The sequence below is a fragment of the Moschus berezovskii genome, chromosome 21 (genome assembly GCF_049115385.1).
Source record: "Moschus berezovskii isolate FMDL1 chromosome 21, NW_MosBer_1.0, whole genome shotgun sequence".
Classification (NCBI taxonomy): Eukaryota; Metazoa; Chordata; class Mammalia; order Artiodactyla; family Moschidae; genus Moschus; species Moschus berezovskii.
Genome location: NC_142480.1, coordinates 28768725 through 28779720, shown reverse-complemented (window position 1 = coordinate 28779720; position 10996 = coordinate 28768725). Strand labels below are relative to the sequence as shown.

The 10996-nt window shown below is 37.8% G+C and overlaps 1 protein-coding gene across 1 annotated transcript in view; it reads left to right on the top strand.

Annotated features, from left to right (window-relative positions):
* Nucleotides 1–10996, top strand: part of SCFD1 (sec1 family domain containing 1) — a 124982-nt gene that overhangs the window by 88002 nt on the left and 25984 nt on the right. Inside the window, exons 18-19 of the mRNA XM_055418191.2 lie at nt 1788–1850; nt 3682–3757. Of these exons, the coding sequence (XP_055274166.1) occupies nt 1788–1850; nt 3682–3757 (139 nt within the window). The remainder of the gene's footprint in view (nt 1–1787; nt 1851–3681; nt 3758–10996) is intronic.

The window sequence follows — 10996 nt, the reverse complement described above, 5'->3', positions numbered from 1 at the left end:
TTCTCATTATAAGGGTTATACCAGTTTATTGAAGAATATTTTAGAAAACTCAGGTATAAAGAAAGTAAAAATTTACCTGTAATCTCCCCATTCAAAGTCTCCAAGTAACCTTTAGTGCTTATCCTTTTATGCATATTACATATTTTTTAATCAGGAAGTCATTGTTACAGATGGAGTTGTGTTCTAGTTTTCCATTAACTTTCATCATGCCAGTTTTTCATTGTCTTAAATACAGTGGACCCTAGAACAACCTGGGGGTTAGGGATGCCCAACCCTCCACACAGTTAAAAATCAAAGTATTACTTAACAGTGGGCTGGCTCTCAGTATCCTTGGTTCCTCATTTAAGGATTCAACAAACTACAAATCATGTAGTAGTGCAATATGTATTTACTGACAAAAATATAAGTGGACCTGCCCAGTTCCAAGCCCACGTGGCTTAAGGATCAGCTATAGTCTCCGATGGTTGTATTTAGTATTTGCTTGATATTCAGCCATATAAATGTAATACTCTTTATTTAACCCTTTATTGCTTAGAGATGCCATATTATTTAGATATTGTTGTTTCTAGTGAAAAGTAAATTTTTGTTAAAGGCAGAAATTCCAGTCTACTGATGAAAACCATTGATTTACATCCTCCTTTCCGAACAAAACTGTGACTTTTGTGTTTGAAATTTCTCTAATGGTATCAGCAAACTTTGTCCAGATTGACATAGTGTATTTTTAGTGTTTCATCTTCAAATCTTAGTGATTTCCATTCTTTCTTTTTTTACTTTCATAAGATGTTCTTGTATTTAGATAGATAATTTTTTTTCCATTGACTAAAGCATTGGAAGTGATTAGGAATTATAAAAGAATACTGATTTGCATAAAAATATTTATGGCATGCTGTTATTAAAACATTAAAGAATAGTGTGTATAATATACTGATTTTGTTTTTAAATCATATATGCTGTATATACATATGTCGAAAGATTAGAAGAATATATGCCAAAATCTTAACAGTGTTTACTTCTAGGTGGTAGAGGTCTTCTAGGAGCATTCTGTTTTCTGGATTCTCTATAGTGAACATATTCCTAGAAGGAAAATATTTTTTTTATTGCAGCTCAGTGCCATATTTTTGCCCAGCCTTCAAAAATTCTGTAGCTAAAAACATTCTGTACGTTTAGAAAGATCTGAAAATAAATGACTGTATGCAGTTCAATATAAAAGTGTGTATGTAACTAAAAGGAACAGTCACTGAGTAGCAGAATTAGAATAGCATTAATAAAGAAAGTGATCATGAATTGAATCTTAAAAGGAAATGTACAGTTTTTATTGGAGAATACAGTGAATCTGTATCCCCAAAGGACAGGACAGCATGAGTCAAGGCATGTGTCTGGGACTGTGGGAGTATGGAATGTGGAGAACAGTAAAGAGATTAATCAGTACATGATTGTTCTTTTAAAACAGAAAGTCTTTATTTCATGTTAATGATCCTTAAGTTTGCGAAACTAATATTGAATTAGTGGTTTTTAAAGAATTTCAGTGTTTTGGTAACAGTTGCTCTGTACTTGAACATTATTTTACATGGTTACAGATTACATAATCAATGTTTGTTTAATTGTTTGTGCTAATTGTACTGAAACATTGTATTAGTTGAAAAATTATTTCTTTTCAGAAACTACATAGTATATCTTATGATTAGTTAGTAAATTTTTTAATGCCTAGTTAGTAAATATTTTAATGCTGTGATACTAAATGTTAGCTCAGCTAATCAACTTTTAAATATAACTTTCTTATTTCATAGGGCTTTTGCCAAGATGGCTTCAGCTCCCACCAACTATGGCAACACCACCACTAAGCCAATGGGGTAAGTATTTTTAATAATTCTGATTGAATAAGTCTAGTACTCCAGCTGTAACTGGACTTTTATGCCTGGAAAACAGTGTGACATTTTGTGTGCAGGAAGTTTTCATTGTGATATAGAACAAATGTCAGCATGCTTTTTGGCTTCCTTAGGTTAAATTCTAATTTTAAAATGTAAATTAATGTATTTTACATGGTAGGGCTTCGTATGCTTCCTTGTTAAGACATTATGTTTTTCATTTTCAGAAGATACGTGAATTTCTATTAGTGTTGATAATACAGACATTCAAGACCTAGCTTCTAGATGGAACTAGGCATACTGCTAAATGATAGAGAGGAGGTACTCAGGGCTGGGTGTAACTTCTGACTCCCAAAAAATCCTGTACAGTGTGTGTGATTTTCAGAGGAGCTGAACAAAGTGATTCTAACTGCTCTTTTCAGTACCATACTAGCTTCAAATTCCTAGCTTATTTTTTGGAGCTTAGAACAGAAGCATGAAACTGGAGGAAAACAGGTTTACCCTAGCCCCACTCTGAGCTGCCGATTTTAATGAAACAATTTCCAGAAAACAAAAGCACTTGGCCTAAGGCAGGAACATGTAAGCACTTGGCAAAATGAATCCAGCTGGCCTCACCTTCAGACAGTGCAGTGCCGGTTACCACTGTTACTCCCTCAGAGTTACCTGGTACCTGGGAATCACCTCAGAACTAGTCAGTCCAATAGAGATTACGTGTTCTTGTTTCTGTTAAATGATTTGCATCCTGCCCATCTCTTCATTTCAGAGGGGAAGAGGACAGGATAGGGAAAATGAAAATATATTTGGAAAACTACTTCCATGTATTTAATAAAATAGGCTTTCCAGTTTTCTGTCCTAAAACCTTACTGAATCTTAAAAGCCTATTAGATTTTTATGGACTTTGTAGTTGAGGATTTTAATAAAATGTGTTATAAGAAAATCTTGGATGATTTGAAGGCCTTCTCTAGCCTTCTAATATCAAAATGCAAGATTTCCATTCTGTCCCACAAAATAGCCTTTAAATTCCACATAAAAGACTTTTTGAACCACAAATATAAAACCAATATGGTAAGTCATTTGTGTTATTTTTGTTGGTAAAATACAGACACTGGACATTCTTACTGAGTTGAGGTAAAATTCATCGAGCATTTTGTGCTTTCACATTTTTATATGATAGATTTTGTATATGGGGCAGCACAGTGTACACTGTAGGACTAGATCTAGCAGCTATGATATAGAGAATATTGTAATTTCTGACCTATTCAGAAACTCCCAGACATACATGTTTTCAATATGTCAGTGTGTTTTGAACTCCTAAAAGCGAGTCATCTTAATTACTATCTTTGTTAAATTGAATATAGTTGATTTACAATGTTGTGTTAATTTTTGCTGTACAGCAAAGTGATTCAGTTATACATATATATACTTTTTTAAGATATTCCGGATTACTATCTTTAATACATTGTTTTAACATTAAGACAGTCTAGAAATTCAAGGAATTCTCTTTAGCTAATAATTTGCCTAAATATTGATATGTAGCTAAAGCTTAGCAATTAAAATGTTCATTTTGAGGACAGCACTCTAGTTTTACGTCTTATTGACTAGTCAGAATGTTTTATTACTGTTTTATTGTTAAGTAAATTTGTCAGTGATATCCATGGAAGTTAGACATTCTCAGGTCGCTTCTGTTCAGTGAAAGCAAAGGTGGTAGGCACAGTGAGCTTCATCAGCATGTGTTGTGTAATCAGACAAGTATTTTATCTGTAGTTAATCAGAGAGATAATTTGTACTTAGTGCAATGCTCTTCTTTTGCACCTAGTCTCTTATCACGAGTCATGAATACAGGATCACAATTTGTGATGGAAGGAGTGAAGAACCTGGTATTGAAACAGCAAGTAAGTACAGCTGTTAGAAAGTACACTGGTAACTTTTGAATATAAATGTTAACAGGTTGGTTGGTTAGCTAGAGCAGCTTCTAGATGTATTCAAGCACAAAATTAGGAATAAAATGAAATCAAGGGGTCCTTTACTGGTATGTTCAAGAATATGAGAGTATTTTACATATATGATTCAGAACTCTATAATTTTGATTTCCTTTATCAGGTTTGTGAAAATACGTTAACTGAAAAACATGAACTTAATCTTAAAATAATGAACTGTTACATAAATGCATATCATTTAAGTTTAACATATATTCAGTTCAGTTCAGTCGCTCGCTCAGTCATGTCCGACTCTTTGCGACCCCATGAACAGAAGCACGCCAGGCCTCCCTGTCCATCACCAGCTCCCGGAGTTCACTCAAACTCATGTCCGTCGAGCTGGTGATGCCATCCAGCCATCTCATTCTCTGTCGTCCCTGTCTCCTCCCGCCCCCAATCCCTCCCAGCATCAGAGTCTTTTCAAGTGAGTCAGCTCGTCGCATTAGGTGGCTAAAGTATTGGAGTTTCAGTTTTAGCATCAGTCCTTCCAATGAACACCCAGGATTGATCTCCTCTAGAAGGGAGAATATTAAGTTAGTAGTCTAAGGGCCTGTGTAAATTGAAAGTATTTTAAATAGAATTTATGTTTGGGAATAATGCAACTATAGCTTGATTTCACATTTCATTTTGGAATAATAGTTTTAAACATAAGACTTTTGATGGTGTTTGTATTTCTGTTGTTTTTCTTTATTCTATATAGGTATTTCTGCTTCAGAGTGATCGTTAATCGCTTTGGCTTGTTTTCAAACTGAACTTGTTTTTAACTTTTTGTTATGGAAATTTTCAAATACACATTAGTATGTAAAGCTCTCCTGAACCCTTCACCAAGCTTTAGTACTCAACATGGTGCCACTCTTGTTTCATCTTCCCCACTTACATTTTTTTATTTGTTTTTAGGGCTATTTTAAGGCAAATCTGAGACATAATATTTCACATATAGATACTTCAGTTTGTGGTGAGAAGGATTTTAAAGGCCAGTTAAGAAAAGAAATAGAGTATCAGTTATTCAGATCTGAATATTGTTTGTTTTCAGAATAAACTAGATCTTTGTTTCTCTGAGCTTCTTCCACACTTTTTATCTTTCTTACTATATTTACCTGTGGTATTTTGTATTGATGTTGTTTATATTTTCTTTTTTTCCACTTTTATTGAGATACAGTTGACATATACTGTTTCTTGTTTTGCTTTTTTAATTTGTTTTTGGCTGTGCTGGGTCTTCATTGCCACATGCGGACTTTCTCTAGTTGCAGTACACGATCTTCTCATTGAGGTGGCTTCTCTTGTCGAGCGTGGGCTCTAAGACATGTGGACTTAAGTAGTTGCAGCACTCAGGCTCTAGAGCGTGGATTCAGTAGTTGAGGCCCACAGGCTTAATTAGTTGCCCCAGAGCATGTGGGAGCTTAGTTCCAAACCAGGGGATCAAACCCATGTCCCCTGCGTTGGCAGGCAGATTCTTAACCACTGGACCACCAGGGAAGCCCCAACCTGTATTGCTTTACTTCTTGAGGGCAACAAATTTTTTTTTCCCATCTTTGAATTTTCCATAGCAGTATGCCTTAAGTAAGTATTCAGTTTTTGTTTGAATAAATAAATAACATTGTATTGTAAAAACCTGTAGTGTTAATGAAGAACAGTGAAAAATCTTAAATTTTTAAGATTAAATTAAAAAGTTGACTACTTCCTAACTTTCCTTCAGAGACATTCCAGATTGCATTGCTTTCTAAGTACTTGGGAACACTTTTTAGCCTAATTATCCCTCTTAGGAATTATTTTCAGTCCTTCCCCTCTGTGTCTCTTCTGGTAAGAAGCCACTACTGAATACTTAATCCACTTTCTAACTGGTTCACAGTACTTCTGTGAGTCAGTTTATCTTTATTCTCTTGGACTGCTAAAGGTGAAAAGGCATAAAAACAGGAGGTTGGACACATTAGTGCCCAACATACTATACTTACAGTTGAACTTGGCACTTGTTAAAAAAGAAGTTACTCACGACAGTTGTTAAAGTACAGTAAGGCAGACTTTATTCAGGGGAACCATTGTGAAAGACCAACGTTGGGACCACTGCAGTGGGGTTTTGAAGTCTGGGAGAGAGATCGGGCTTAACTCCAAATACATCAGGGAAAAGTGGGAAATTAGAGCTCAGAAGCAGGGTGTAGGTATCAGTGGATGGAAAATTACTAAGAGAAAATGTCAAGGCTAAAGGAAGAGTCTGGCAAAACCAACCTAATGGGATTCTTGCTGAAGGCAGGGTAATGTTATTGGACATCACCTGAGAGGTGGTGAAAGGTGAGGAAACGGAAAAGATATCAAGGATGGGAAGATACCGAGATGTGGGTTCTGGCTATAAACTGACTTAGCAGATTTCTTTCTAAAAGTGGATAATGCAAAGATGGACACAGAAGTCCAAAAGTCAAAGCCCAGATGAAAAAGAGTTTGAAGAGCCTCAAAAAAGAGTAGAGTCTTGTCTCGGAGCGAATGTAGTCATGCCATTCTGCTTGTCGTCAACTAAGGACAGAATGATTTTATATGTGAGAGAGGAGGAACCACTAGTTTCTGTGTCTGACTTTTGTCAGACACACTGGCTATTGTATGAGTTTGTTGTTGTTCAGTTGTCAGGTTGTGTCCTTCTCTTTGCTACCTCATGGACTGCAGCATACCAGGCTTCCCTGCCCCTCACCGTCTCCTGGAGCTTGCCCAAGTTCATGTCCATTGAATAGGTGATGCCATCCAACCATCTCATCCTCTGTCACCCTCTTCTTCTGCCTGCAATCTTTCCCAGCATCAGGGTCTTTTCCAGTGAGTCAGCTGTTTGCATCAGGTGGCCAAAGTATTGGAGCTTCAGCTTCACCATCACCTCCAAAGAGTATTCAGGGATGACTTCCTTTAAGATTGACTGGTTTGATCTCCTTGCTTTCAAAGGGACTCTTAAGAGTCTCTTCCAGCTCCACGGTTCAAAAGGATCAATTCTTCGGTGCTCTGCCTTCTTTATTGTCCAGCTCTCACATCCGTACATGACTACTAGAAAGACCATAGCCTTGACTATACGGACCTTTGTCGACACAGTGATGTCTCCACTTTTTAACACACTGTCTAGGTTTGTCATAGCTTTCCTTGCCAAAAGCAATCATCTTCTAATTTCATGGCTGCAGTCACCATCCCCAGTGATTTTAGAGCCTAAGAAGAGAAAATCTGTCACTGCTTCTACCTTTTCCCCTTCTGTTTGCCGTGAAGTTTTGGGGCCAGATGCCCTGATTTTAGTTTTTGTAATATTTTTTTAATTTATTTATTCTTAATTGAAGGATAATTGCTTTGCAGTATTGTGTTGGTTTCTACCAAACATCAATATGAATCAGCTCATGTCCCTTCCCACTTGAACATCTCTCCCACCTCCCACCCCATTCCACCCCTCTAGGTTGTTACCAAGTTGGGTTTGAGTTCCCTGAGTCATACAGCAAATTCCCATTGGCTATCTTGTAATATTGAGTTTTAAACATGCTTTTCCATTCTCCTCCTTTACCCTCATCAAGAGGTTCTTTAGTTCCTCTTCACTTTGTGCCATTAGAGTGGCACATATCTGAGGTTGTTGATATTTCTCCTGCCCATCTTGATTCCAGCTTGTAACTCATCCAGCCTGGCATTTCTCATGATGTGCTCAGCATATAAGGTAAATAAACAGGATGACAATAACAGCCTTGTCATACTCCTTTTTCGATCCTGAACCAATCAGTTGTACTATACAGAGTATAACTATTGCTTCTTGACCCAGACACAGGTTTCTCAGGAGACAGGTAAGATGGTCTGCTATTCCCCTCAGTGGAAACAGTGGCTGACTTTACTTTTGGGGGCTCCAAAATCACTGCAGATAGTGACTGCAGCCATGAAATTAAAAGACGCTTACTCCTTGGAAGGAAAGTTATGACCAACCTACACAGCATATTACAAAGCAGAGACATTACTTTGCTAACAAAGGTCCATCTAGTCAAGGCTAAGGTTTTTCCAGTAGTTATGTATGAATGTGAGAGTTGGACTATAAAGAAAGCTGAGCATCAAAGAATTGATGCTTTTGAACTGTGGTGTTGGAGAAGACTCTTGAGAGTCTCTTGGACTGCAAGGAGATCCAACCAGTTCATCCTAAAGGAGATCAGTCCTGAATGTTCATTGGAAGGACTGATGTTGAAGCTGACACTCCAATATTTGGCCATCTCATGCGAAGAGCTGACTCATTGGAAAAGACCCTGATGCTGGGAAAGATTGAAAGCAGGAAGAGAAGGGGACAACAGAGGAAGAGATGGTTGGATGGCATCACCGACTCAATGGACATGAGTATGGGTAAACTCCGGGAGTTGGTGATGGACAGGGAGGCCTGGCATAGTGCAGTCCATGGGGTCACAAAGAGTCAGACACAACTGAGCAACTGAACTGAAGAGTTTTCTACAGTTTGTTATGATCCACATAGTCCAAGGCTTTAGTGTAGTCAATTTCTGGAATTCTCTTGCTTTCTCTGTGATCCAGCGGATGTGGGTTATATGATCTCTAGTTCCTCTGCCTTTTCTAAACCCAGCTTGAACATCTTGATGTTCTCAGTTCACGTACTGCTGAAGCCTAGCTTGAAGGATTTTGATTATAACCTTTACTAGCATGGGAGGTGAGGGCAATTGTCTAGTGGTTTGAGCATTTTTCAGTGCTGCCCTTCTTGGGAATTGGGATGAGGATTGACCTTTTCTAGTTTTGTGGCCACTGCTGGGTTTTCTAAATTTGCTGACATAATGTATACAGCACTTTAATGACATCATCTTTTAGGATTTAAATAGCTCTGCTGGAATTCCATCACTTCCACTAGCTTTATTGGCAGCAATGCCTTCCTGAGGCCCACTTGACTTCACACTCCAGGATGTTTGGCTCTGAGTGAGAAACTACACCATTGTGGTTATCTGGGTTATTAAGACCTTTTTTTGTGTAGTTCTTTCCATCTCTTCTTGGTCTCTTCTGCTTCTGTTAGGTCTTTACCAATTCTGTCCTTTATTTGGCCCATCTTTGGATGGAATGTTCCTTTGATATTTCCAGTTTTCTTGAAGAGATCTCTATTCTTTCCCATTCTGTTGGTAACCTCTGTATCTTTTCAGTGTGCCCTGAAGAAGGCCTTCTCTCGTTTCTCCTTGCTATTCTCTGAAACTGCATTTAGTTGGGTGTACCGTCCCTTTCTCCCTTGCTTTTCGCTTCCTTTCTTTCCTCTGCTGTTTGTAAAACCTCCTCAGACAACCACTTTGCCTTCTCGTGCTTCTTTTCCTTTGGGATGGTTTTGTTCGCTGCCTCCTGTGCAGTATTATGGACTTCTGGACATAGTTCTTCAGGAACTCTCTTTACTAGATCTAATCCCTTGAATCTGTTTGTTACCACCACTGCATGTTCATAGGGAATTTAAGTTGTACCTGACTGGCCTAGTGGTTTTGCCCACTTTCTTTAGTTTAAGCCTGAATTTTTCTATAAGGAGGTGTTGATCTGAGCCACAGTCAGCTCTCAGTCTTGTTTTTCCTGACTGTATAGAGCTTCTCCATCTTTGGCTACAAAGAATGTAATCAGTCTGATTTCAGTATTGACCATTTGGTGATGTCCATATGTAAAGTCATCTCTTGTGTTGTTGGGAAAGGGTGTTTGCTATGACCAGTGTGTTCTCTCTTGGCAGAATTCTGTTAGTCTTTGCACTGCTTCATTTTCTACTTCAGGGCCAAACTTGCCTGTTACTCCAGGAATCTCTTGACTTCCTACTTTTGCATTCCAATCCTCTATGATGAATAGGACTTTTTTTTTTTTTTTGGTGTTCTAGAAGGTCTTCTAGGTCTTCATAGAAATGATCAGTTTCAGCCTTTTAGGAATTGGTAGTTGGGGCATAAACTTGGATTACTGTGATGTTGAATGGTTTGCTTTGGAAATAAACTGAGACGATTCTGTCATTTTTAAGGTTGCGTCCAGGTACTGCATTTCGGACTCATTTGTTGATTATGAAGGCTACTCCATTTCTTCTAAGGGATTCTTGCCCACAGTACTAGATATAATGGTTATCTGAATTAAATTCACCCATTTTCATCCATTTTAGTTCACTGATTCCTAAGATGTTGATGTTTACTCTTATCATCTGCTTGACCACGTCCAGTTTACCTTGATTCATGGCCCTAACATTCCACGTTCCTATGCAGTACTTTTCTTTACAGCATCAGATTTTACTTTCATCACCAGACACATCCACAACTGAGTGTTGTTCTGATATGACCCAGCCTCTTCATTCTTTCTGGAGCTATTAGTAGTTATCCTGTGCTCTTCCTCAGTAGCATATTGGAAACCTTCTGACCTGGGGGCCTCATCTTTCGGTGTCATATCTTTTTGCCTTTTTATATGGTTTATCCGGTTCTCATAAGAAGCATTCAGGAGTGGTTTGTCATTCCTTTCTCTAGTGGATCATGTTTTGTCAAAACTCTACACCATGACCCATCTATCTTGGATGGCCCTACATGGCACGGCTCATACTTCACTGAGTTATGCAAGCCCCTTTGCCACAACAAGGCAGTGATTCATGATGGGGGTTGTGCAACTATGTGTAGTTAAATTTAGTTTTAAGGAGAATTCATATTTTGCTGTTGGAAGGAAATCCCAGTAGTAAAATTCCCTAAACAAAGGAATCCTTTCAAAAGTAACTGATGGCACGGAGAAATTACAGGCTTCAATGTTTTAAATGACCATATTTACTCTTTGAACTTATTACCTTAGAGTCAGATGATGTACATCCCTAAATGATGCCTGTAAGAAGTATCTAAACTGATTCACTTAAATATTTTCTTGTGCTAACAAAAATTTGTTTTCTTTGAAGTTTGCAAAATATAAAAACAGATTATCCTCTGGGACCTCAAACCTTCCTGTTCTTAACATTGCATATAACATACTGCTTTGATATAAGCAGTTATTCGTTTACAGAAGTGAAATTTGAAATGATTGGTGTTACCTGTTTCTACATCACATTTCTGTCACCACTGCTAGGAGAGAGCCAGGCCAGTGTTGTTCTTTTTTAATAGATGTTCACAAGACTTTTTAGGTTCAGAATTCAAGGAAATATTCACTGATTTGGGGGACATTGGTTATTGATTGGGGGGTAGTGGTTCATTG